General features: G+C 40.8%; 1 protein-coding gene across 14 annotated transcripts in view; it reads right to left on the reverse strand.

Annotated features, from left to right (window-relative positions):
- Positions 1–7004: 7004 nt before the first annotated feature.
- Positions 7005–24722, reverse strand: part of nrxn1a (neurexin 1a) — a 98424-nt gene continuing 80706 nt past the window's right edge. For 11 of the 14 annotated variants that reach the window (XM_041815749.1, XM_041815746.1, XM_041815750.1 and 8 more), the window contains 5 exons: positions 21378–21549; positions 20405–20494; positions 19051–19361; positions 10164–10242; positions 7005–9482 (listed from right to left, as the gene is read on the reverse strand). In XM_041815749.1, coding sequence (XP_041671683.1) covers positions 9181–9482; positions 10164–10242; positions 19051–19361; positions 20405–20494; positions 21378–21549 — 954 coding nt within the window. In that variant the 3' untranslated portion in view covers positions 7005–9180. The remainder of the gene's footprint in view (positions 9483–10163; positions 10243–19050; positions 19362–20404; positions 20495–21377; positions 21550–24722) is intronic. The other 3 variants (XM_041815754.1, XM_041815752.1, XM_041815751.1) reach the window with 1 other exon arrangement.

A 24722-nucleotide genomic window follows, 5' to 3' on the forward strand; every position in this document is an offset into this window, starting at 1 on the left:
GAGTGCCATCTAAATGGACTGTACCTGGCAAAGATACCTCTAAAGGGCCCTCTTAGTGGACTGTACTTGGTAAAGATCCATCTCGAGTGCCCCCTATGTGTGTTGTACCTGGTAAAGATCCCTTTAGAGTTCCCTCTATGTGGACTATACTTGGTAAAGATCAATCTATAGTGCTCTCTAGTGGGAATACTTGGTTAAGTGCCCCCTCTATGTGGACTGTACTTGTTAAAGATCCCTCCAGAGTGCCCTCTAAGTGGGCAGTACTTTGTAAAGACCATTTAGAGTGCCCCCTAGTGGACAATACTTGACAAAGTACCCTCTAGATCATTGGCTTTAATGCTCATTTTGCCCAAGACACATAGGACCAAACCAAAAGGCTTAAGGCACACCATATTCATTTCCATGCAAAAATAGCCTGTTATCATGTGTTACAGTTCCTCTATTTGCTGTAAAGTTGTAATAATAGCATATGGTTGTACAAATTCCCACGGCGCATCCAAACTTGCTTTAAGGCACACTGGTGTGCCTTGCTACATCCAAGAACCCCTACTCTAGAGTGTCATCCCAAAGGATAATATCTGGTTAAGTGCCTTCTAGGATGCCCTTCCGGTGGACAAAGGGTTAAGTGCCCTCCACTGGAATAGCATCCTAGAGGGGCGTGATGGAGGGGACAGGGGTTTCCGTGTAGAAGATTAAAAAAGGATAGATGTCATTATTTTGTTTTCTCTTATTTATTATATTATTTGTTGATCTTTGTTTTATCATTCCCTGACTCAATGACATATCTGCATGTTAAAGAACTTTCTACACATGTATTCTTAAAGGCGCTATAGATAAAATAATTGTCGTAGTTATTATTTCCAAACTTCAAAGCATGGAATATTTGATTTTTATAACAAAATATTATATTTTGAACAAATTATTTGGCCAAAAAAAGTTCCCTTTCATCTGTTAGCAATGTCCACAAAAAAGCTTTTTGCAATTTGGTGAACTGACCCGATTTTAGCTCAGTCCTCACTGCTGCAACTGTTGCCACCGCTATTCTATAACTGTCTTGTTGTGTCGTGAATCTTTGGCCTGAACTGGGCTGAAGGGTAATTGACTTTCCTGTTTGGACAGAGACCTGCGTTTATGTTGAAAAAATAAAGAGCTTTGGGTAGATAAAAGATTATAACATTAATCTAACCATGTAAAGAGGAACTTGTAATGGATTGAAATGGAAATAAGGGAGCAGTGATTCATAGCACAAGGTGCAGATGACTTTTCACTTGTGTACTGAGCTGTCTGCAAGATTTTAAACTGAAATGAAACCTTCAAGGAGGTGGTGATGGACTTATTTTACATCACTGTGACACAGCAAGGAGATGTTACAGTGGCTTAACTGAAGTGTGTTAAAAAGACGGTAATTCAGACAATTAAAAAATAAATAATGCACAAACTATGGACCTGATTAATGCATTAATGCTGACAGTCCTACTTCTAACTTCTGTGGCATTTCAGTACAAAAACATTCTGCTCACGATTAACTTCCTAAGTTTATGAAGGGCAAATCTTAGGCACACGAGCATTTGCACAACTCTCCAGGAAAAGGAAAGTTGTGGAACAAATGGAGGTTTTGGCAAACCATTTGAAAGTAGATTTGATTTAAGTTAACAAAAACTCATCAGAATGAAGGATATTAGGTGTTAAAGGCTCAGACATGTCCCTATTTAAATAAAGCTATGCATTAAAATACTTAAATGCATCTTTTTTCCAGCAGTATGGACAGGAATAGCTTCTTTCTTTCAGTTTTGTTCCATGGTGCGTTTTGATCAGCCTCACAGGACTTGCAGCGTAGGCTTCTCCTTTGTGGAAATGTGAAATTTGGAGGTCTGTGTTTGCACAAGGCAACTGATTGTCCACTGGTGAGCTCTCGAGTTGCTTTCTGTTTACTCTAAAAATACGACTCGGCTGTGTCTTTATCTCTGTGCGAGCTGGCTGTGGTCAAGGACAGCACTGTGGCAGATGGCTACAGCCTAACACAAGCCTTTTGTTGAGCACAGACTGTTCAGCAAAAAGAAAGGAAAAAATCGAGAAGCAGTGAGAGAACACAACAGTGAGACTTGGGAGGTGTTTATTGAAATAGCGGGTCCTTGTAGCTCCTCTCACCTGAGGACGCAAACTCGACTCTGCGGTCTCGGGGATCTTTCATCCGGCAAACAGCAACTCTGCAGAGACTTATATTTCGCTCACTGCACTGAGTCATACTTCAAAGCTCTGCTCAGTTTGCATGAGGGGGTATTTATGTGTGTATACTGTCCCAGTTAGACACTGTGGGACTTGAGGAAGAAGAAAAGGTGCTGCTTTCTTTGCTTTGATGGAGAAAAAGGTGAAGGAAGAAGAAGAAATGTGGGGGAATCTGCTGTTTGTAGATAGTTTGTTGAAAAGCAAAGGGCACATCTGCTTTGTGACAGACGGTTAGATGAAGCCATAAAACAGGGTACCCACTCTTTACTAGACACCATTTTCCACAACTTTTCTTGTGACAATTTAGCAGAGAAGGAAAAAAGGAGTCTTTGACTATAACCACAAACTGGTACATGCTTTTGCATAATTTCTATTTACAGATTCTACAAAGAGATGTACACATGCAAGAACTTCGGTTTCCATTTTTAGTCCAAGCTACAACCAATCACATACCAGCAGACTTCATTCATTAAAGATGCAATTCAAAAGTTCTCTTCTTTTATTCTTAACCACTGACATGTCAAAGCTAGACTTTTACTTTTCACAAATCTGAATCTAATGTAGAAAAAATGATTGCATAAATATTCACCCCCTTTAAAGTGACTGACCCAAATCAACAAAGGTTCATCCAGTTGGTGCTAGTTGTCCAACAATTGGTGAAATGAGGATCATCTGAGTGCAATGAATGTGCGACACCTCTGCCTGTCACTGGTTCATCAGTATTCCTGGCTACCATTACACAATGACGACAAAAGAACACTCCAAGTAAAAGTTATTGAAGTAAGAGGATGGATACAAAACATTTCCAAGGCATTTAACATCAGTTAAATCCATCATAAAGAAATAGAAGGAATATGGCACACGTGTAAATCTACATAGATCAGGCCGCATTCACAGACTAAATAATCAAGGTGAATATTTATGTTGTCACTTATTTTACATTACATATTTTATTTAAATTGTATTACTCTGTAGAAATCTGTTTTCACTTTGATATTAAAGGGGTGATTTTGTTATTTTTTTCCATCATAAAAGCGAAATCATATCGGCCATTATTGATTCACAAAATCAGTGAATAATGGTACAAGCCTTCTGAGAAGCATCCCCACAGCATGATGCTGCCACCAGCGGGCTTCATAGTGGGTATAGTGTGTTTGTGGTGATGTCCAGTGTTTGGAGTCCACCAAACACAAAGTCATGTCTGATGGCCAAAAAGCACCATTTTTGTCTCATCAGACCAAAGAAATTTTTTCCACTGACCATGGAGTCTCCAACATGCCTTTAGGTGAACACCAGAGATCCAACAGCAGGGGTTCTTTTTTCCACTCTACCATAAAACTTTGACTGGTGAGGATCTTGTACAACAGTTGTATACAGAGTCTCTCCCATCTCAGCCACTAAAGCTTGTAACTGCTTCACAGGTGCCTTAGTTGGCTCCCTCACTTACACTACTTCTTGTGTTCGGACGAGCATGCTTTTTAATTTTCCATTCGCTAATGAACGCCTCCATCTTCAGTCACATTTCAATATAAGAGAAGTTTTATTGACACTCCCCCTGAAACTGAAAGTGCTAGATGCAGCTAGACTGGACATTCTTTAAAAGGGATGTTACACAAAACCTCTCTTCTACAGCATTTTTGTTCATATGTTTGGGTATCCGGAGAACCCACCGACCCCAAAATGTGAAATAAGCCTTTGTGATCAGCTTTGAAATCTGATGGTTCATTCAGGATCTGCTCTCCTCAGCTGGTATCTCCGCCTTAGGCTATGGAGGTACACAGCTGCATTCATGTTGGCACACCCCACAGAAAAGAGGAGTAGGGTTAGAAAAACTAAGCATTTAGAGAGACACAAACCAAAATGGCTGTTTAGAGCAGGTTTATACATGATCAAAAACCTCCTCTTGTGCTTGATCCATGTTATGTTTTGACCAAAGCACAGCACAGATGTTTCATTCAGACCACAATAGACTGCGTTTAAAGGAGGAAAAGGGGTCTGATATGTCATCTTTAAAGGACAGCAGATCAGAGAGGAATGAATAATGGTAAAGACAACAAGGACTACATCTAGCTGTTGTGTAAACAGTCATTTTTGCCAATACCAGTATCGGAAATGTCCCAGGCGCAGCCTTTGAGAAGTTTTCATCTCGTTATGAAACAGATGGACATTAATATTGATACCTCATTGTTACCTACAAAAGCAACAAGACCATTAGATTGATTATTTATGTGTAGTTATTTTCATGCTTGTAACAGCTGCTAGAAGGAAGCAAAAACAGCTCACTGCTGTGACAGAAACATTCAAAATCAAGAAGGATATGATTTTTTTTTTTTTTTTTTTTTTGAAAAACAGTACAGAAGAAACGAGACACATGACTTTGCCTGGGGGAGGGGGTCCTTTAGAGTTGATCACAAGCTGGATCAGGCTTTCTTTACATCAATACTGTTAGCCGTTCAGTTTAGGATAATTGATGATAAAGACCTCCAAATCTTCATTTAAACCTAAAGATGTAAAAAGTTAAGTAGGCCAGCCAATCCTGGGAAAGTTAACCACTGTTTCAAGTTTTCTCCATTTGTGGATAATGGCTCTCACAGTGGTTCAGTGGAGTCCCAGAGCCTTAATAATGACGTTTTTTTTAATATTTATTTTTGGACTTTTGGTGTGTTTATTATAAAGAGGAGGACAGGGGATAGAGTTGGGAATAGGAGAGAGTGGGGGAGAGACATGTAGCAAAGGACCGCAGGTCGGATTCAAACCCGGGCCGCCTGCGTACATGGGTAGAGACGTAGACCGCCAGGTTATCTGTGCCCCCATAACTGGTATGTATTTAATGGAAAAAAATACTCATACAAACAGCCACAGACACTGTCTTCTGTCTGGACTGGACATCAATCTTATTTTAATTGTTGTTACATGTTTAAATGTGGATCCTACAACTGAAATTTATCAGTCCAAGCTACTTAGAGAGGCATATTGTGTCCAAGCAGTTACATTAACACAAGGTTAGAAAGTGTAGACTTGGTTTATCAGCTTGTCTTTAGAACTTCCAATAGTTGTCTTTGCTGCTATGTTGACTGTCACACTTCCTCCACCGCTACCATACATGTAAACTGCATTTTGTGTCTGTGCTGCATTAATTTTTGAAGATGTGTACAGCCAGCACATTAAACCTGACACTGGGGACGTGTGGCAGCAATAATGTGTTTATGTATGCATATTTCACAGCATCTTCAGCGTAATGCTATATGTAAAACAGCAAGTATATAAACTAGGGATGCAACATTTCAGCATCAGTTATTGTCGGTTTTTCCCTTGTTGACAGGCATCAGCACATTGGTAAATAGTGTCATGAGCAGATATAAGTAGCAGATTTTTTTCTTTCTGTTGTGCAGCATTAATTCAATGCTGGCAGGTTTTTATTGGCAAGCAGAGATAGCCTGCTGTGGTCAGAATTGAAAGAAAATGTCAGTATTTTTGTAGTCTTACACCAAAAGAAGTACTGCAAAGAGCATTGTCATCAGTGCCAGCAACTGCCTAAAATGCCAGTTAACATCAGAGGCTTATCCCAAGCACAAGAGGGTCCCAAGGTAATCAAGAGATTACAATGTAGTTGGAATTTTTAGTGACATTTAGTCTCTTTGCCTGAATCTGATGCAAATCATAGCCTACTTGTGTTATATGCATCCTAAAACACCTGGGATCCCTGCTTTCTACAGCTGAAAGGCAGAAGAGCTGAAGGTTCACCTTACCTAACAGCTTGTGCTCGCTCATATCATGGGTTTAAAGTCCATTAACAAACATGAACTCTGCCTGAATCAGTGTTAATCAATTAGACTAAAACTATGACTAAAAATGTTCTTCGACATCCTTTTTTCCATGAGAAAGACTGGACTAAGACTAGCCAAAAATAGATCTTTGATGACTAAAACTGACTAAAAGTAAGTTTAATTTTCATCAAGATGACTGAAATGAGACTAAAATGTAATTCAGTTTTGGTCAGACATTCAAAATCCATGATATACGTCCAGAGTGGGGAAATCTGTCAAAAACAATGCATCTGTAGCTATTCTGCCTCTCAGCTGTAGAAAGTAGGGACCCCAGGTTTGCATGGAGACTAAAACGTGAGGACTTTTTAAGGACTAAAACTATAGAGGGAAGAAATTACTAAAGTGTGACCAAAAGGCATCTAATAAAAAGACTAAGACTGAAACTAAAATTAAAAATAGCTGTCAAAATTAACACTGATCTTGAGCCTACTTGATTTCTACGCACCTTGCAAAGCCTGGGATCCCTGGTTTCTACAGCTGAAAGACAGAAGAGCTAAAGATTCACCCTACCTAACAGCTTATGCTCTCTCATATCATGGATTTTGAATGTCTGACGAAAAATAAATTCCATTTTAGTCTTATTAGTCTTTGACTAATTCTAGTTGATTTTCTATCATCAGAGATCTATTTTTTGCTGGTCTTGGTCTTCTTTGAGAAAAAAGGTAGTTGACAAACCTTTTAAGTCATAGTTTTAGTCAAGAAAATCAACAATTGGAGTGATTTAACTTTCCATGATGTTTAAAAAGACCATATATGAACTGGTTATCAAAGATGAAAAGTTTTAGGATATTGTTATTTGACTTTTTTCTGTCAGATGCTTCCTAACACAATATGATTTGATGTCTTAATTAGACACTGGTCTGCTGTAATGTTTTAGTGTAGTGTACAAGAGTATTATTCATTGACATCAGCAAAAACCGATTGACACAAACGCACTCCAGGGTCACTTGGGTAATATTTTATTTACTCGTTAATCTTCAAAACTATTTTTCATAATAAATTTCCACTTTATGTTCATCAAAGAACCGTAACAATAAAAATAAAAGTAAATACTGTAGAAAAATTGTACATATAGAAAATAAACATGGTTAATGAACACCTAGATGAAGAATCCCATTGGTTGAGACACCTCCTTTTGTTTAGATGGCAACACAACAGAGTGAGGGAAAAGAAAGAGACGGACACAGAGGAAGTCTGAGGGCAGAGAGGGAAACATACCAAACAAGGGGAAACAAGAAAAGGAAGGAAAAGGAGGTCAAAAGGCCAGTTAAGAATGGAGAGAAGAAGGGAGTATGTTTAGTTAATTTTGAAATCTTACACACAGTCCTCTTCTTGTCCTGTATCGCCCTGGTTGATTTGCATGCATCTGACTGGTTGGAAGAACTGGAGGGGCTTGTTCGAGTCATGGCACTGTTTGTATCAATATATTAGGGAGCTACAATTCTTGAGAAGGCTCAGACAAAGTCCATAAACAGATAATGTAGCCCATCAGAGTCCCATCAGTCAGTCTCTCTCACGCCATGAGTATTGATGAACCAGCCAACTTATAGCATGAGGACAAAAGGATGCAAAGAGAAGGAGAGAAAAGGGAAAGCCAATGAAATCAAAGCAACTCATTTAGCCAATGGCGTCATGATCTGGACTTTTCTATTAGCAACACACGGTAACATTTACTTTGTTCTGTTTTTCTTTTCCTCAGCTGGTTTTTGCTATAAAATGTGGTTGGATAGAGTGGGTATAGTGGGCGTGGCCTATAAGACATCAGGCTAGAGGACAGGTTGTGGCCTGTGGCGGGCGCAGCTACCCCCTTCTTCTTCTTCCCCCACAAACAAACAAACCTACCACCTCTGGACTTCGTGGGACACGCCACCACTTCACAGCACAGCTCGGACTCAGGCATGCAGCACACTCGAGATGGTCACACTTTGTCAATGACGATTTTGAACTGAGATTAAATCATTGTTGAATACCCACACGCTGGAAACTGTTTGAAGTGGGTTTGTTTAGGAATACTTCAAGCCAAGGTGGTAGATTTATGATGGCGGTGCGTCACGGTGTAACTTTTGGAGTTTCAACGCAGTATAAATCACACGGAGTAAGATAATTCACGTGCAATAAGACCCCCCCCTCCCCTTCCCCAAAGAGTCTATACTGCCCAAAATGTTCTTCATATTCATCTTTATCATTGCCATAACAATTATCATAATGGTCTTTGTCGATTTCACCATGGTCTTCCTGTATAGTCTCCAGTTTTTTGAAGATATGGTGGGTCTTTAGCATTGTGTCGATATTTTAGTGTATGTGTGCTGTTAGTGTTTGTGTGTGACACCTGTCGTCTGGTGTCTGTAGGTAGCATCTGAAGTCTCAAGTATCCTGTCCAGGAAAATATCTTGCAGTTTTTCCACTGATTCTGCCATATTTTTTGATTTACAGGGTGCTGCAAAACTCAGCAGTTTAAAAAGCCCATCTGATACATTAACAGCACCAGCCTTGCCTTTCTCTTGTCAATCACCATCTTGAATGCGACACCCTGATTTCCTGCTCGGGTATAGACTTGGACTGCGGGTGTGCTTGTTTCTTCAGCGTCCTTAGTGCTCCATCTGCTAACTGAAGAAGGCCGAGAAGCTTGGAAGAGACACTTGGTGCTTTTTTCTTGGTGCTTTTACATCATCTTTGTTCAGTTTGCCATGTGCTTCGCTTAAAGGCTTCCTCGACCTCTCTGAGTCCAACAAAAGAGGTCATACTGTGGCAGGGGAGTGACTGGACTTTAAATCTGGCTGGCCCTGGAATTCAGTTCTTCACTGGGAGTTGAACTGGTTCTTTTTTTAGATCATCTGGAATGGTGTTTGTTCATAAAACGAGCCTCTCTCAGAGGCTCTTCATTGGTAAATACTGTACAGTAAGGGTCCATGCCCTCAGGCCAGTCTGTGTGTGCTTATATGTTGTGTATGTGCTTGAATATGTTGTATGTTTGTGCTTGGCAGCGTGTGTGATTATTGGAGAGTAAACATTAACAGCATGTGTATGTCTGGTGTCTGTGTAGTTCTTTTGAGAATATATCTATTTATGTACATATACCGTTTTATATATAAAGGTGTATGCGTATATGTCTGTGTGTTCGTGCCTCTCAGACGTAGTACTCCTTGTCTTTGTTCTTCTTGTTCTTGGAGATCTTGGCAATGCCCAGCGGCTTGTCCTTGGCGCTGCCGTTGGGCTGCGTGGCTGAGTTGCTGATGTAGTTGCGGCTCTCGTCCACATGGTAGGAGCCTTCGTCTCGGTTCCGGTACTTGTACATAGCGTAGAGAAGGATAAGGATGCAGAGGGCGGCGGCCGCCACGATGCCCACCACCATACCCGTGGTGCTGCTGCTCTCCCGCACCACCTCAGACGGACCTGGGAATACCTTCACCTCTGGCAGGGGAGGGCGGGCTGAGAAGGGAGGAATGGGATGTTACATTACAGTTTACTGCATACATTTTTAATTTGTATTAGATGTCAAGGTGATGAGTGGAGAGCTGGAGCAAGAAGACACAATGCATCATCGTAATGAATTATTTGACGTGCATTTTGCATAATTCTACTTGCTGGCAAGGAGAGGCTGCAGCTCAGAGCCAAAGCTGCTCCCGCATTATCACATAATGTGTAAACAGATTACATTACACCATGTTGAGAGGAGGGCCGGAGCACAGGTGCACATTATATCAATTTTTATTACATGCACTTGACACTTTATGACATAAACTGACAGATAGGGCTGCAGAGTGGGGATTTATGATAGCGTATTAAATGATGGCTGCATGTGAATCTTTGGATTAGGTGGTAATAGGAGGAAAAGGAAAAGATTTCAAAAAGAAAAGGCTTAATGAAGAGTGATAAGGAGAGGTAAAAGGAAGGGGAAGGTTAAGTGAGAAAAGAAAGAGCGCAAGAAAAAAGTAAGAGAAGGAGATGAAGACTTGGAAATGATGGAGAGTGTTAGGTAATGCCTGGAGGCAGAAACCTAAGTGGAAATGAAAAATTCATTGTAGCGAACAAAACGGGAGGGAAAAACGGAGAGGCAGGGCTCTGAGGACATGTGAAAAAAACCTCAAAAGGCAAGAGGTGCAGTCTCACCTGAACTGGGGTCACAAGGGTCGATGTCTTCATCATCGCTGGGACACTCGGCCGACGCCACTAGCAGATCGTCTGCAGACTACAGAAAAAGAAGCAGAAAAGAAGGAAAATTAGCACACAAAACCCCTCATTATTTAGAACAGCTCCACTCCCTCTCTGTTTATTCTCTACATGTGTGAGCTCACGGCACCAATCCATCGCCCACCTGTTTTCCAGTTTGCCACAAACAATTTCACATGTTACGGCCCCCAGCTATGGCAGGCGGCCAAAGCTGGAGTACCGTGGAGAAGAAGAAGAAAGGTGTGGGGAGGAGAAAAACACTGTTTGAATCCACGAGGGGAAAGACAGCTATCATCTCCTGCTCTCTTGGCCCTCCCCCCTTCTGTTTTCTCCTCTTTCTGCTCTCTCCATCTCATACGTGTTGGAGAATGTGCTGCATGAGAGGAATAAAACCACTTTTTTCCCACTTTACTCTCGATGATTCATTTAAATCTCCTTTATTTAACACCTCTCCATAAGCAGCATGTCAACAGCCCACTTACATTCACCCTCTCACCTACATCGAGCAACTACTGTCTCAACGAGCCGCTCACTCTGCCTGCTCCGCTCCCTCTCTGTGGAAAAGGGGCCCCTTTCCCTCTCTTCTCCATCCCTGCTCCTCCTGTTGCCATGGCAACTCTTAAGTTCAGGCTGTTAAAAATGATGGGGAATAAAAAAAATCCCTCTGTGGGGACCTGTGCATTGATTTGCCATTCCAGCTAGAGTGTGAGGAAAAAGAGAGAAGGGGGGAGAAGATAGAGATTTAGAAAATTTAAGGAGAAAAGAAGAGAGGGATAAGAAGAGGAAGACTTCAAAGTGCTGCGGTCTGTACTTAACACCGTGCTAATGTGCCCCGCATATTCATGAACTACTGTTAAACATCGCCCGCCTTGACGCTCCGGCATGAGAGATATGAATGTGATTTAACCACACTGGGTGCACGGTGCCAGCGCTAAATTAAAATTGGATTGTGATGCATTGCAGTGGATGTTAGTAACCCAGAGAATAAAAGAAAGGGGAAAGAGCAGCACAGCTATAAAAGAGAGAAGAGCTCTAGGGGCAGATTACGAGCAGACCAGAACAGAATCTGAACCGAATCAAAGCACTAAGTGGTCGATGATGTCTTAGCAAAGAGCTACAGGCAGGATTTTAAAGAGAAGCTCATTAAACCTTTCCTTCGTCCTTGTTTCTCTGTTTCCTTGCCTGCTTGCCTTTGTGGATTACATAAGGTTAGAGAAGCAGGCACTTAGTTTATTCATCTGAAAAAGCCCGCACCGGCCTTGGTGTGGTGTGGTCCTGGTCCTGACAAGTCTGCTGTGGTGTAGTTTGGCCTGGAAGCATACATTAGGCTTATTGATGCTTGACTCTGTCTCTTTCCTCCGCTGCCTTTCCAATCAGTTCTGCTCACTGGGCTGTCAAATGCTGCTAGGCTGAGCTTAGCCTCTGGAATCCAGCCAGTCAATAAGCCTCACTGCCTCTGCCAGGATCCAAATAGCACAAGAACCAATCAGCCGCTAGGAAGCACATCAACCCCGACTGTCAGGGATCGATGCTGAGCCACCATGCCTGGCTATCGATTCAAAAACACCTATGTGACCTCGGCGGGAACCTGTTCTGAATCATGATATCAGCTTAAACAAAGGCAAGACAAGAAAATGATCAAGGCCCCTCCTCTGATCGGTGACATCCCCCCGTCAGCTGACCACCCGGTTCAATTGGGGAGGTGTCAATTGGGATATTGATCCACCTATCACATGGGAGACAACGAGCACGAGGAGTCTAGAGGCATGCCAAACACAACTTAAATCACATCACAGAAGTTTGAAGAAGACGCGCCCCTCTTTCTCACCCTTATCTGGTCCCTCCCTCTTTGTCCCAGCTTATCAATAAAGCATGCTGACAATGATGGATAAAGAGATGCATCAAGACAGATTTCTGCATGCTGAAAGAGATAAAACCTCTACCTGAGCAGCCGAACAGTGCCAGCGACCGTCAATGCCGCCCTGACTTCCTAGTTCACACATGGTAGCTGCACTCAGTCCTCACACACTCTTGAAGATTCAACAGCTTGTCTGCTACTTTCACAACTGGATATCAAACACGCATCTGCACACACAAGCTCTATAACAGCCAGACGTGCTCCATTGGTCTGTTTCTATTTAAACACATCTACAAGCGGACACAGAATCAGGCTGAAGTTGGCAGGCTGATGAATAGATCCTGAAGAGAGAGAGAGAAGAGGAGAGGAGCAAGCTCCACTACTGCAGATGGTGAGATAGACTCATACACCGCCTGCATTAACAGCCTATCACTGGAGAGAGAGAGAAAGAGAGAGAGAGAGAGAGAGAGAGGAGGGGGGAAGTGACGGGTAAATATGGAAAGATATGAAGGGAGAGAGAGCAAAGGAGAGTGAGAATAAAAGGAAGAAGAGCCAGGGAGGAGGGAGAAAGTGTCTCCAGAAGATGGATAGCGAGAGAAAGGTGTGAAGGATGTGAAGATAGCAAGGAAAAAAAAAAAACAGGGAGGGAGGGAGCGAATGAGAGATAGATGTTCGGAAAGCTTGTGGAAGAAGTGTCGGGTCAGCTGGTTCCTAGTAGCCAATCGGGCGCCGCTCTGAGCCTCAGGTTGCTTCTATCAGTCTTCCCAGGTACGCACACAAGCACCCACAAACAGACAGACAGACAGACAGACACCAAACATCAAAACCAAACTCTGAGAGTCAGAGCAGCCTCTAGCATAAACACTCTCACTCATACACAATCTCGTCTCCTCACTGCTGCTCCACTGTCATGCATTATTAATCCCTTCCACTTTTCAACACACCAAGAAAAAATTCAATAACTTGACGAAGAAGCTCAACACATTTCTCTGAGTAATAAGCAAGAAAGGGGGTGAACCCGTGGGGTGACAAGTCCACTCCAGCTAAACTTGGGCGTGTGCGTGAAATCAATCGACAGCTTCTCTCGCTGCCCCTCCTCTGATGCAACGTGCTGCAATTCAAGCCCATTGTTCTCAATCCACCTGAGTGGTTTTTTTTTTGTGTGCAATCTGTGTTCGTCTCTACACTGTATGTGTGCACTGGTTGAGGCCAGGTTGGTTGCCTGGCAACACTAGGCGGCCTCAATGGAGGAGCTGTAGATTCTTCTTAAATAAGACAAACATACGCTTGAGCACACAACAGTTTGGCGGCCAGCAGGAGCGATTTGACTTGCACAAACGAGCAAACTCTGCAGCAGCTTCTGGAGGCTTTGACCTAGTTCTCATACAGTGGTATCGACTTCTGCGTGCGACTCTGCATCCCAAATTTAGCCCTGACATCAGCGTAGCAGGAACGGTTAATAAACACGGGAGAGACTGAAGTGTGAAAACAAGCCCTGTGTGACGGTGTTGCCACCAGTCTGCGGCGCTATCCATCCAACTCTCATATCCATTATTGATGCCTGAGGCTTAGCTCACAGCTCTCTGCGTTCTATTATTTATGTCTGAAACAGCTGGCGGTTGATACACAGAGGAGCTATTCTCTATGGGAGTCGGGATGGGAGAGAGAAAGCGAGCGGTGGGTATTGGGGCTCACTATCTCCATGGCAACTTGTATCATTGGGAGAAAAAAATCTTTTTCAGTGCGGCAGGCAGAGTTTTATAACACAGAAGAAGAACTGCAGCACACACAGACGCCCACAAAGAGCCTGAACACATCTCACTAGTGATCCAAACAATAGAGTCTGTGGTGAGCCGTCTCCTAATGTCTCCTTTGGCGTCCTCTATAAATACGCCTCAATAACACTCAGGTGTTTCTATTCTTCAGTCCCATCTGCATCAGTTTACAAGACGAATATTATGGAAAGCTATTACAGCATCCATTAACACAAACATTTCTCTCTCGTAATTTAGTGGCCAGGGATCACTTAGCCATCTAATCCATTCACATTAATGCGGCAGCTAAATGAGGACGTGAGTCTTTTATTGATGAAATGTTTGATACATCTGATGTTACAGATCAAATAAAAACCTATGAGTCACTCATTAAAAAAAGAAAAACTTCAAAGGGAAACTACATTTATGTTTGCATCAGTGTGTTTTTTCTGGGGTTATTTGATTTGACATTCTTGCGTCATATTACACAGAATTCGTACAACTTCTTCAGAGTGGCATTCAAGCACTTTCAAGGTACTCAAAAGCACCAGAGTGGAACAGACATGAAAACACACTGTTTTTATCGTTTTGGCCACCCATGTTCACTAAGCTGCTGGGCCCTATGTTTAGTGAGCAGCCGGAAGATAAAAAATAAAAACAGAATCATTTCATTTAAAATATTTAAAGTATTTGGTTACATGAGAGAGAGCGCAGATGAAACACAAGTTTGTGTTTAAAATGAAGCCTTTCTTCAAGTATATTTGACTTGAAGCATACTCCCCATCTTCAAAAAAACATACAGCTTAAAGCATTTTCAAAACTTCCAAGACTGAAACCCTCCATTTAGTAAAAGCAGAATCAACGATGAAAGTTTTATTGAGGCGCACTTCTCAGAAGAGTTTCAGCTGATATAAGACGTGGTCTTGAACTTTTAAGTCAAGGTTTGAAACTTTGATGTTTGGACACTCCAGCAGCTCGGCTCAGAGACGATAACCATGTGATCCCAACGCCAAGGTTCAAGCCTGGTTGGGGTGCTTTGATGAAAGTCAGTGCCTCTCTTTTTGTTCACAGAGTCTGTTTTCCAATGTGTATGATTTAATAATGGCTAAAACACCTAAAAATGCGCTCACCCAAAAGAAAAATATGGAGCATTTTAGGCCATTATTCATCAAGGAGGACAGTGGATAGAGTCAGTAACAAGGATGAGAGTGGGGGAGAGACATGCTGGAAAGGAGCAACAGGTTGGACTGAAACCAGGGCCGCTTGTGCACACTAAGTCATCAGCGCCCCAAAAATGTGGACATTTTTAAGCTAAATGCATCAACCTTGTGCACTTTGAGAGCAAAATTAAGAGGCTTTATCTTTGTTTTTTTCTTTAACAATTTTGTGCTCTTGTTGTTGAATCAGAGGTGTACTGATTACAGTTTGATTGGCCAATTTTTCATTCTGTTTCCTGGTCTGAGGATAGATAAAGTGGATCTTATTGGTATCAAAAAGGTTATTTTCACCCAGCCTTTAATGGATGTTTAGTCCTATAATCAAAATAGGCACTCTATCAAAATGTTATCCAAAAAATGGTTGTCTCCACTTGGCTCTGAGTGCCCGAAGCTCACTCACACAATGCAGTGTTTAGCTGCACCACACATGATTCATAAAAATGTAACACTGGTGGAGCAAATTAGACTTTGCTGGGGTGCCATGGACTAGATAATTGATGGGAAACCCTGTACTGATACTGCTAGTGAGTCATGAGGGTCCTGTAACATTACATTATATCTCAAGGTGAATTAAGCCATTTCAGTCAAATCATTGGTGCCCAAACTTACAACAACTTTCAGACAGAACTCTGAGATAGAAAAACTTGACTGTCAGCCTACATTCACAACCAATTCTGTTGGTCAGCTGCTTACAAGAATGGCTGATTTTGCAAAGAGGTCTTAAGTTTGGCTACGAAGGTTGTCAAAGTTTTTCCACTTTGATATCACGTGCTTTAAACAACACAGTATCTCACAAAAATGAGCAATCAAATATCAGTGAGTCATGATCATTCAGAAGAAATATTTGATTTTAGACAGGACCTATACATTATTTTTTAGGGGTATCTCTTTCATGTAGTATTTTATTACTGGAAAACCTATGTCGAATTTTGGTGAGTTCACTGTTAAGTGAACTTGTTATATATGCAGGTTGGAAATAAAATAATTAAAAGACAAAATTAAGAAAATTTGCAGGTCCAGGAGGTAATTTCATTGCTGGCTGTGTTATTGAAACAGGTGTTGACTTTATTTGATCAAATGTATTTCATAAAATATTGTAGTTTGGATCTCTCTGTACAAAACTTTAGATTGAACAAATGCATTGTTGAAGAAGCCGTGGGATGACAAGCACATACACATTTTTTTTTGCTTCATTTTCTTGTAACAACAGGAGCTTTCGGAAATCTCTTGAGGTATTACCTCATTATCCTGAGAAAACCAGGTTTGTCATCTAAGGAAAGAAGATCAATAGTCAAAATCTTGGGAAAACAACCTAAAATGACTCCTTATCATGGGAAAAAGGAGTAAAATAAAACATATGGATGTGTGTCAGCTTTGTGCTTCTCAACACTGTAGACTTTTTGCTGTATTTTTTTCCAGGCACATCTTTACAACCTACGGAAAATGACTCCATGACTCACTTTCTAAGTCCCGACCCACCAGTTGAGAACGACTGCTCCAGATGGTTTAAAATATATCAACAGAACTAGAGGTGTCGGGATTTTTCAGAGCCAAAATTTTAACTGAAATACCATTACTTATATCTAGGAGGTCACAGTTCGGTTCAGTTTGGTTTTGGAAACTAACATTAGTGAAGCTTACAGTTTATACCATTTAGTGTGATTTTGAACTATCAGTGACAGTATATATATATATATATATATATATATATATATATATATATATATATACACACACACACACACACACACATAAAGTTGTGTATGAATGAACCAATGCCCCGGTTGTTTTACGTCTGAGATGCGAGCGCTGGATTTCGGCACAAGGTTGAAGCAATTGTGCACAATTTAATAAATTCTTGCTACAAGTCGGATACTTGTAAAACAGGAAAATCCTGCAATCCTCAGTACATCACACTGTAAACTGACAAACCGGTGGAAATCAGAGACAGTGGGCTAATGTCTGCACCAGCTCCCTCTTGATCTTCTCACCACAGCAGGCAGAGACACGCACTCACAGGTGTATGGGGGCAGGTGTGAATATCAGAGGGGATCAGTTCCTGTACAGACTGACTGAGCAGCCCCTCTGCGGGTCACCTGACGATCATTTTCCCATTTTAACATTCATTCATCTGGGATCAGTAAACTGGTGGACGACCCCTTTTGTCTTTTTATTCCTCCCGTGCATGTTTCTCATAGCACCTGACGGTATTGGTGATATTTATGATCGTTATTCATGCTCGTAAATAAAACTCGTCCACGTGGAGATTTTGACAGAACCTCTTCAACCTTCATAAACGTAGGAGTATTGACGAAATATCACACAAGCATAGAGACAACAGGAGGAGACGGAGACATGCAATGTGTGTGGATAATAATAGTGAAAAGAGAGAAAATGAGTAGATAAATCAGTGGGGGACAATCAATCATTATAAAGAACATTTACCAAAATACATTTTTACCTATTATAAATATGTTATATGTTACAATAAACGGTTTCCTAAATAATTTTTTGGTTATTTATGTATTAAAACTTTCAGATGTCAGACTCATTTGCATTTGGGGAGGCTTTTTTGACAGCATAGGTCAACTTTACACTTAATATTGGTATGATGCAGTCCTAAAGTTACTCCTGATGTGTGTGATGTGTCATTCATACATGCATAAATAAATAATTATTTATAGATAGATAGATAGATAGATAGATAGATAGATAGATAGATAGATAGAATATTGTATTGACAGCTGGAATTTAAAGAGTCACATGAACACCATGATTCCTGTTTGTGTCGGTATCCCACTGCTGCACCCTCCCCCCAGTGAGTGTGAGTGTGCCTGGATGTTTGTCTCTGCATGCCAACCCTGCGATTGACTGGCGACCAGTCAAGGGTGTACCCTGCCTCTTGTCCAGTGACAGCTGGGATAGGCTCCAGCCTCCCATGACCCCGAACAGGATAAGCGGTGTAGAAAATGGATGGTTTGGGCCTGGGCGTCAAAGATTTCAGGGGGATGCTTGGGGCTTTGTTTGGTCTGGTGTTGTCAAAATTAGAATATAGGCATATATCAACTAAAATCTGTGTAACACAATTACTAGATAGTTAATTTAAAGGCCTTTTGTAGTGACAAATGTGTATGGGCCTAATTTGCTAGGATTTTATCACTGAAAAAGTAAAAGTTCACACCAAACTATGCAATGCAGAATTTTTCCTGTGTTGGTCTTGGAAGGGGGGGGCTCCAAGAAAAAAGGTCAGAACCACTGTTACTGGGAAATGTATCATATTTATGATTTAAGAAGTGTGACATTGTTTTTAGTAAAAAAACTTCTTCCTCTTCTTAATTAGTTGTTTAATAGCAGTTAGCAAACATTTATGAACATAACTGACCCTTACATTGGTGGGTAAATACTGTCACATTTTTTTGCTACTCTGTTTGCTACTGTTTTAGCTACATCGTGTGATTACATGCACAGAACCATGACCCCTGTACCGTGACAGTTTGGGACGAATACAAATACCGTTACACCCCTATTATAATTCCTAAATAGCACATGCTGACTTGTCTTCCCACCAAATAAGAAAGTATCCACCGTGGTATATATATCAAGAAAAGTTACAATCACCATCCCCAACTGTTGTTGATTTATTTTCCCCACAGTACCATACAGCTTCTGTTTTCATGCCCTATGTCGTGAAAGTCTTTATTTGCCTTTGTATAACAAATATGAGTCATAAATAAACTTGAGCGGAGCTGAAAACAATCCCACTCTTCTGACATATCTTCCTATCCTCTAGCCCTTGATTAGCCGGCAGAGAGCTCGCTAATCCTCTTACTGAGTTTAAAATGAAATTTATCAAAGTGAATTAACACTTTCTAATTACCCATTGTCACAAACAATGACAGCGTGTCATTGGGGTGATAGGACACCAGTAAATCTTTGATCTATGAACACAGAGGAGGATTTACACACAGAAAAGCTTGAAAACGTGGGTGTGCTCTGACCTGCTGTGTGGCACCCTGCTTCCTGTTGGTGGCCGTGGTAGTTGTGATGTCACTAATGGAGGGAGCAGAGTCAGAGCGGTTGCCTCCCGCTGCAGCGCTGGACTGCGGGGTGATGGAGGACGAAGGCATGTCGCCGACCAGTCGCGCGCTGCCCTCGACTCTGATGTGCGGGTGGCCCTCAGCGGCCATGTTGAGGATGCGGAGGCCGTTGTAGTAGAGGCCAGACAGCTGACCCTGAAACATGCCGGTGTTTCTCTCGCCTCCGCCTACTTTAACCGTCGTCTGGCTGTTGAAGATGGTTAGCTGGCGACCTGCATTGACACACATCACGCACGCACGCGCGCAAACACGGCACAGACACGCACCCGGAAAGAAGACGCACGCAAATACAACCGCACACCAGTGGTCACATACGTGCAAACACACACACACAAGAGTGTTTGAGTGTTACACAATCCACCACCCCCAAGCCATGGTGAGAGGATGGGACAGAATAAGCATGGCAGAGCGAATCGAAGCCGTGGAGAACTGTGGAGAGGGCAGAGACTGAGAGAGACGAAATAAAGAAGTAGAAGAAGAAGAGGAAGAGGAGGGAAATGGGGTGAAGAGACAGAGAAATCGAGGAGGAGGATGAAGAGGCAAAGAACAGAAGGAGGAGGAAGCAGCAGCAGATGAGAGGAGTCAGAGGGCCCCGAGAAGACGGGGCTGACAGATGGTTGCTATGGTGATGGCTGTGCAGCACGACATTGTATTTGAAGGAGCAACAGACAGGCAGACAGAGAGACAGAGATCTAGAGAACTGTTGTAACAGCCCTATGAAGCATGCACAGGTTATAAGCTCTAGCACTGCTCACTGTTAAAGGGACTAGAGGCTAATTTAAGGAGCTCTGCTGGAGTTTAGGAGGAAAACTTTTACATTTTTACAAAAAGCATTGCTCTTTTAGTCAAATTTACATAATTCTTACATGTCACAATACTTTTCATGTAATTTAATTTGATTACAAACATATAATCTTTAGTAAATGCTTTATTATTTACAATTTGATCATAGAAATTATTTACAAGTCTTAATAAAGCATCTTTTATCAGTACTTCTTTCTATTATCTGATTTATTCACATTTAAATCTCTCCATCGTCCCTTTAACCTGATATTATCAGATACACACTAACAAGATACGTTCACAGGCACTACAGTTTACACAGTATTACACACTACAGCTGCCCAACTTTTAAATACTTAGTTATGGATTTAGATTTTTAGATGTTAGTTGATGGTGCACAATAATAAAGTAACTGCCTTCAAGTTGTATTTTTAAGCTGAAAGTTTTAAGGAATTTTAATCAGGGTTTTTACCTTTGTCGAGTAGCCAATCGTCAACTACTCGACCGAGCCGATAGGGGATTCGCTGTCTGGCGATGGCCAGGCGCTCGTTATCAATGTTGCCTTTAATTTAGAGATGAAAACACAGTAGTAATTACGCACATCCAAACGTGGTACAGGAGCTGGATACAAAAAGAACAGCAATGAAAAGAAAGTAATGGTCTGCTCATTGTTAGCATGTCACTGCGTTACATTAAAGCTTGAAGAGAAGAGGAGCTGAATGTGAGCGGACTCTTACTCTCTGTTCATTGGGTTTAATTTAAAGAGACATTTCAGGGGTTAACATCTGCAAGAGCACAGGGAAATAAAGTTACAGCTGCCACATACTGCCTAAATGACTGACTGAGTTTAGAGTTAACATACAGGAAGAACACACCTCACAACAACTAGCATTTAGCATTTTAGCTACCTGTGTTAAAGACTACAACTCCCTAAATTTACAACTTTATATGTAAAAACAAACAAAGAAAAAAACAAAGACAAAAACACTTTTTTCATCGTCTTATTATTTCTCTCTAGTTAAACATTTAACTCAAAATATGACATCTTTTTAAATTATTGTTTGTCCAAAAATGCACCAACTGTTATTATTTTCTTTTATGGTGAGAAAAACAACCTGAATTAAATATTTTCATAAATTACCTTTAACACTATTTAACAGGCCTAACATGACATAGCTGGCTAGTATGCAACCTATTCTTAATAACTCTCTCATTTTATGGTTTGAAAATTCAAGTTTCATGTCAGATCACACATATTTCATTTCAAACACAATAACATAAAACAGAGTTAAATTTCTCCACCGAGAGGAACACTGATGAGATTCATCAATCAGGAAGTGGGTTGGTTTGGACTAAGGTGTGGTTAGCTCTGTCCCGGGACAGACAGCGCTGTGGTTGGTGGGTGGGTGGAGCTTTGGGCTATATGTGGGTGGGACAGGGCTTACCTGAGGGATAGCGCTCTATGACAGGCAGGTCATCCAGCTGGAGGGTGGCATTGCCTCCGCTACGGGTGAACCGTATGATGTGGTACTTTCCGTCGTTGACAAACTTGGTGCTCTCCTCAATGTTGATGTCATCAGTTCCGACATTAAACACTACTCTGATGTTGCCTTTGTCCTAAAGAGCGAGAAAAGAGACAGAAAAATGCATCATGAGGAGTTCTTTTGTTTGCAAAGTTTCATTTGCATTGGTTTTTACTATTTAATGCACAATCAAATTAACTTTATTTATATAGCACTTTACACACAGCACTGTTGATCCAGAGTGATTTTCAGTGTACACACAGACAAAGACAAGATTAAAAAAGGAAACAAACACAAGTAGAGAAAAGAAGAGTAAAAAAGAGCAATGAAAAGGTAATGAATTACAATAGCACAAATAAGGAATGACATGCTTGTCAAGAAAAAAGGTCAGTTATTGGTCAATTTACTGTAGTTATTGAGAGGAATCTAATATTCCAGCATATTATGACAGCTTTTAAATCACTGTTAACTTTGACAGCTATTCTAACTTTTAGTCTTATGCCTTTCGCATGGGATAAGTATTACCAAAGGACCTCTGGTCATTTGTAATAATTACATAAGATGTCCAGGTGATTGTCTACGTCTGTAATTTGCAGAGTAAAAACCGTCATTATGATCATATTTCATCACACAGATGGCCACAGGTAATACTAATCCCATGCGAATCAGCATCTCTGTAATTTAAGGTGTTAAATATGTAATTTTTATGCTCTGTGGGGCATTTTGTTGCTGCAAGTAGGTTACTAACAGAGCTTTTCTAACAGTTTGTTTGAGCTTATGTTGACAAATTACTTTATTTTGCTAATTTTATTTAGGTAAACTCTACTATCCAAACGTACATGTGTGCACAACTGCTCTCTTGATATGCACAGCGCTTCCATTCTCAAATCAGCATCCTTTCGGTTCATATTTAACATGAAACGTCTCACTTCTCTCCTGCATGACTAGGAACACTGCCCTGCTCCAGATTTCCTCTCTGATCAGCTGTTAATACGCACAGGTGAGACTCAACCTTGATTGGGGAGATCATGCTTGGTACATGCAGTCTATTGGAAACTGGGAAACAGTATGTGAAGAATACACAGGGGCAACCTGCAGTTACCTGTCAGCTACAAATCTGTAACTTAGAAATAAAGTTTAACTGTTGGGTTTCATTGCTGCTGTCATGCAGCATCTCCATGTTTTCCTTCAGGAATGTCAGTAAATTCAAGTACATTACAGACTGCGCTCATCCTGTGCGAGTGCACTCAACTTCTCAGAGGTTCCCTAGGTAGTACTTATCCTGTGCGGATACTACTTTATTCTTTTGGATAAAACATTTTTTAGTTTAATTCTAGTTTTAAGTGACAAAAAAACCCACATTTTATTTTAATTCAACTCCATAAAAGTCCTTACATTTTAGTCAAAAAATGTATTCTTTGCCTGAACCTCCTTACTTTTGTATCCTATGTATGCAACCTACTAAACCTGGGATCCCTGCTCTCTACAGCTGAGAGGCAGAAGAGCTACAGATATGTTGTGTTTTGATGGATTTACCCACAATGTAGAAATATCACGAATCTTGAATGTCCGATGTAAACTGAATTACATTTTAGTCTCCTTGATGAAAGCTTAACCTACTTCTTGTCAGTTTTAGTCATCAAAGATCTATATTTAGGTAGTCTCAGTCTTTTTCTCATGGAAAAATGTAGAACATCTCAGGGATAGTTTTATTTGATGAACACTATTTTAAATGTACTCAATGTTTCTTTGATCATGGGAAGGCAAAAAGCATGAATGGCATTAAAATTCAATTTATTATTCGGCATGAATCTCAGTGTTGAATAATAATATCACACATCACATTATTTCTCATATCCTGCAGGATCAGTGACTACCTTTGTTTCAGTGTTAGACAACACTGAGGTTTCTGCTGAGTCATAGAACCGACTTAAAAGCACAGCTTTTTGTTTGTACATCACTAAATAGGGAAGGACCAAAATACCCTTAAGATATGTTTTAGAAGTCTAAACCTGCCAGACCCCTCAGATCAGAGGTAAGAAATATCTATTGTATAATTAAATCAAAGATTACAATGCAGCTTTCGGCTTTGTTTCTCATATTAAGAGTCAAATATTCTGATTTCAATGAATGTGCTCTGACTAACCATGAAACTTCAAATTTAGACATAAAAACCAAGAATTTATGAGCTGCTTTTTTAAACAATATAAAAACAGAAATAGGTCAAATGTATTCTAATTTTAATGTTATTTTCCTCTTCTAGTGAACTCTTTCTGTTTGAGTTGGTGTTAAAGGCTGTAAGTTGAGAAAGAAAAACATTTAATTGTGTTCAGTAGGCATAATGTACTGGTACTCGTGTAACAGAAAACTTTCTTTGGGCAACCTGCAAATGAACTCACACCAGCTATAATACAACAGCTTGATGTGCTGTACTTATCAGAGACTGGCTGCAATAAATTAGCTTGAATATGGCAATAAAGCTCTATGTCCACATTAGAAACAAGTGAAGCCAGTAGTGCCAGGGCTTTAACCAGCAATAACCAGAAGGTTATTTAAGAAGATGGGCTCTGTGTCTGCAAAACCAGACAGAAAAAGTTGCAGCTAATGTGCAATTCACCTCAAAACTTAGGCTGCCTCTGCAGGATTACCACCCGGCACTACGCACCAAAGTAAAGCATACACTGCTGTTTTTCCTGGGTTTCTCCCATATTTGTAGGCCACCTACTGCCTTTTAAATTTCACCCAGGAAACCCTTGTTATTTTCACAGCCCTAAAATAAGCTATAGCCCATATAAATAGGTGAACTCGGATAGTGTCTGCATCCCCTCCCTGCCCTGTAATAATATTGTAACATATCATTTCTGAAATATTTAACTCTTGATTACAGCTTGTTGTGCATGAACAAACCAAAAGGCAAACTGAGGTATTGTAGAAGTATTATGAGTAAAGATGGTCCGTATCTTATTAAAGGAACAAGTCATTACTGACACACATCTGCATCAGTGAGGCAGAAAGTGACAGGTAAAGTATACGCAGTCCTGATCTCTTTAGTGTGTCATGGAAGTGTCAACAATGACCAAAACTGGAGTTTTTAAAAATCATTTTCAGGTCAAATATCGAGCAGATAACGGAGTCAAGCTCGGCCATAATTGAGATCAGCTGATCATCAGCTTACAGCCAGCTAAGCATGTTATTAGTTGGTATATCTCATGCTAGCATATTTAAACTGCTTTTGCCTGGCTACGCTCTGCCGCACTCTCTACAAGC

This window comes from Cheilinus undulatus, linkage group 20 (assembly GCF_018320785.1).
Source record: "Cheilinus undulatus linkage group 20, ASM1832078v1, whole genome shotgun sequence".
Classification (NCBI taxonomy): Eukaryota; Metazoa; Chordata; class Actinopteri; order Labriformes; family Labridae; genus Cheilinus; species Cheilinus undulatus.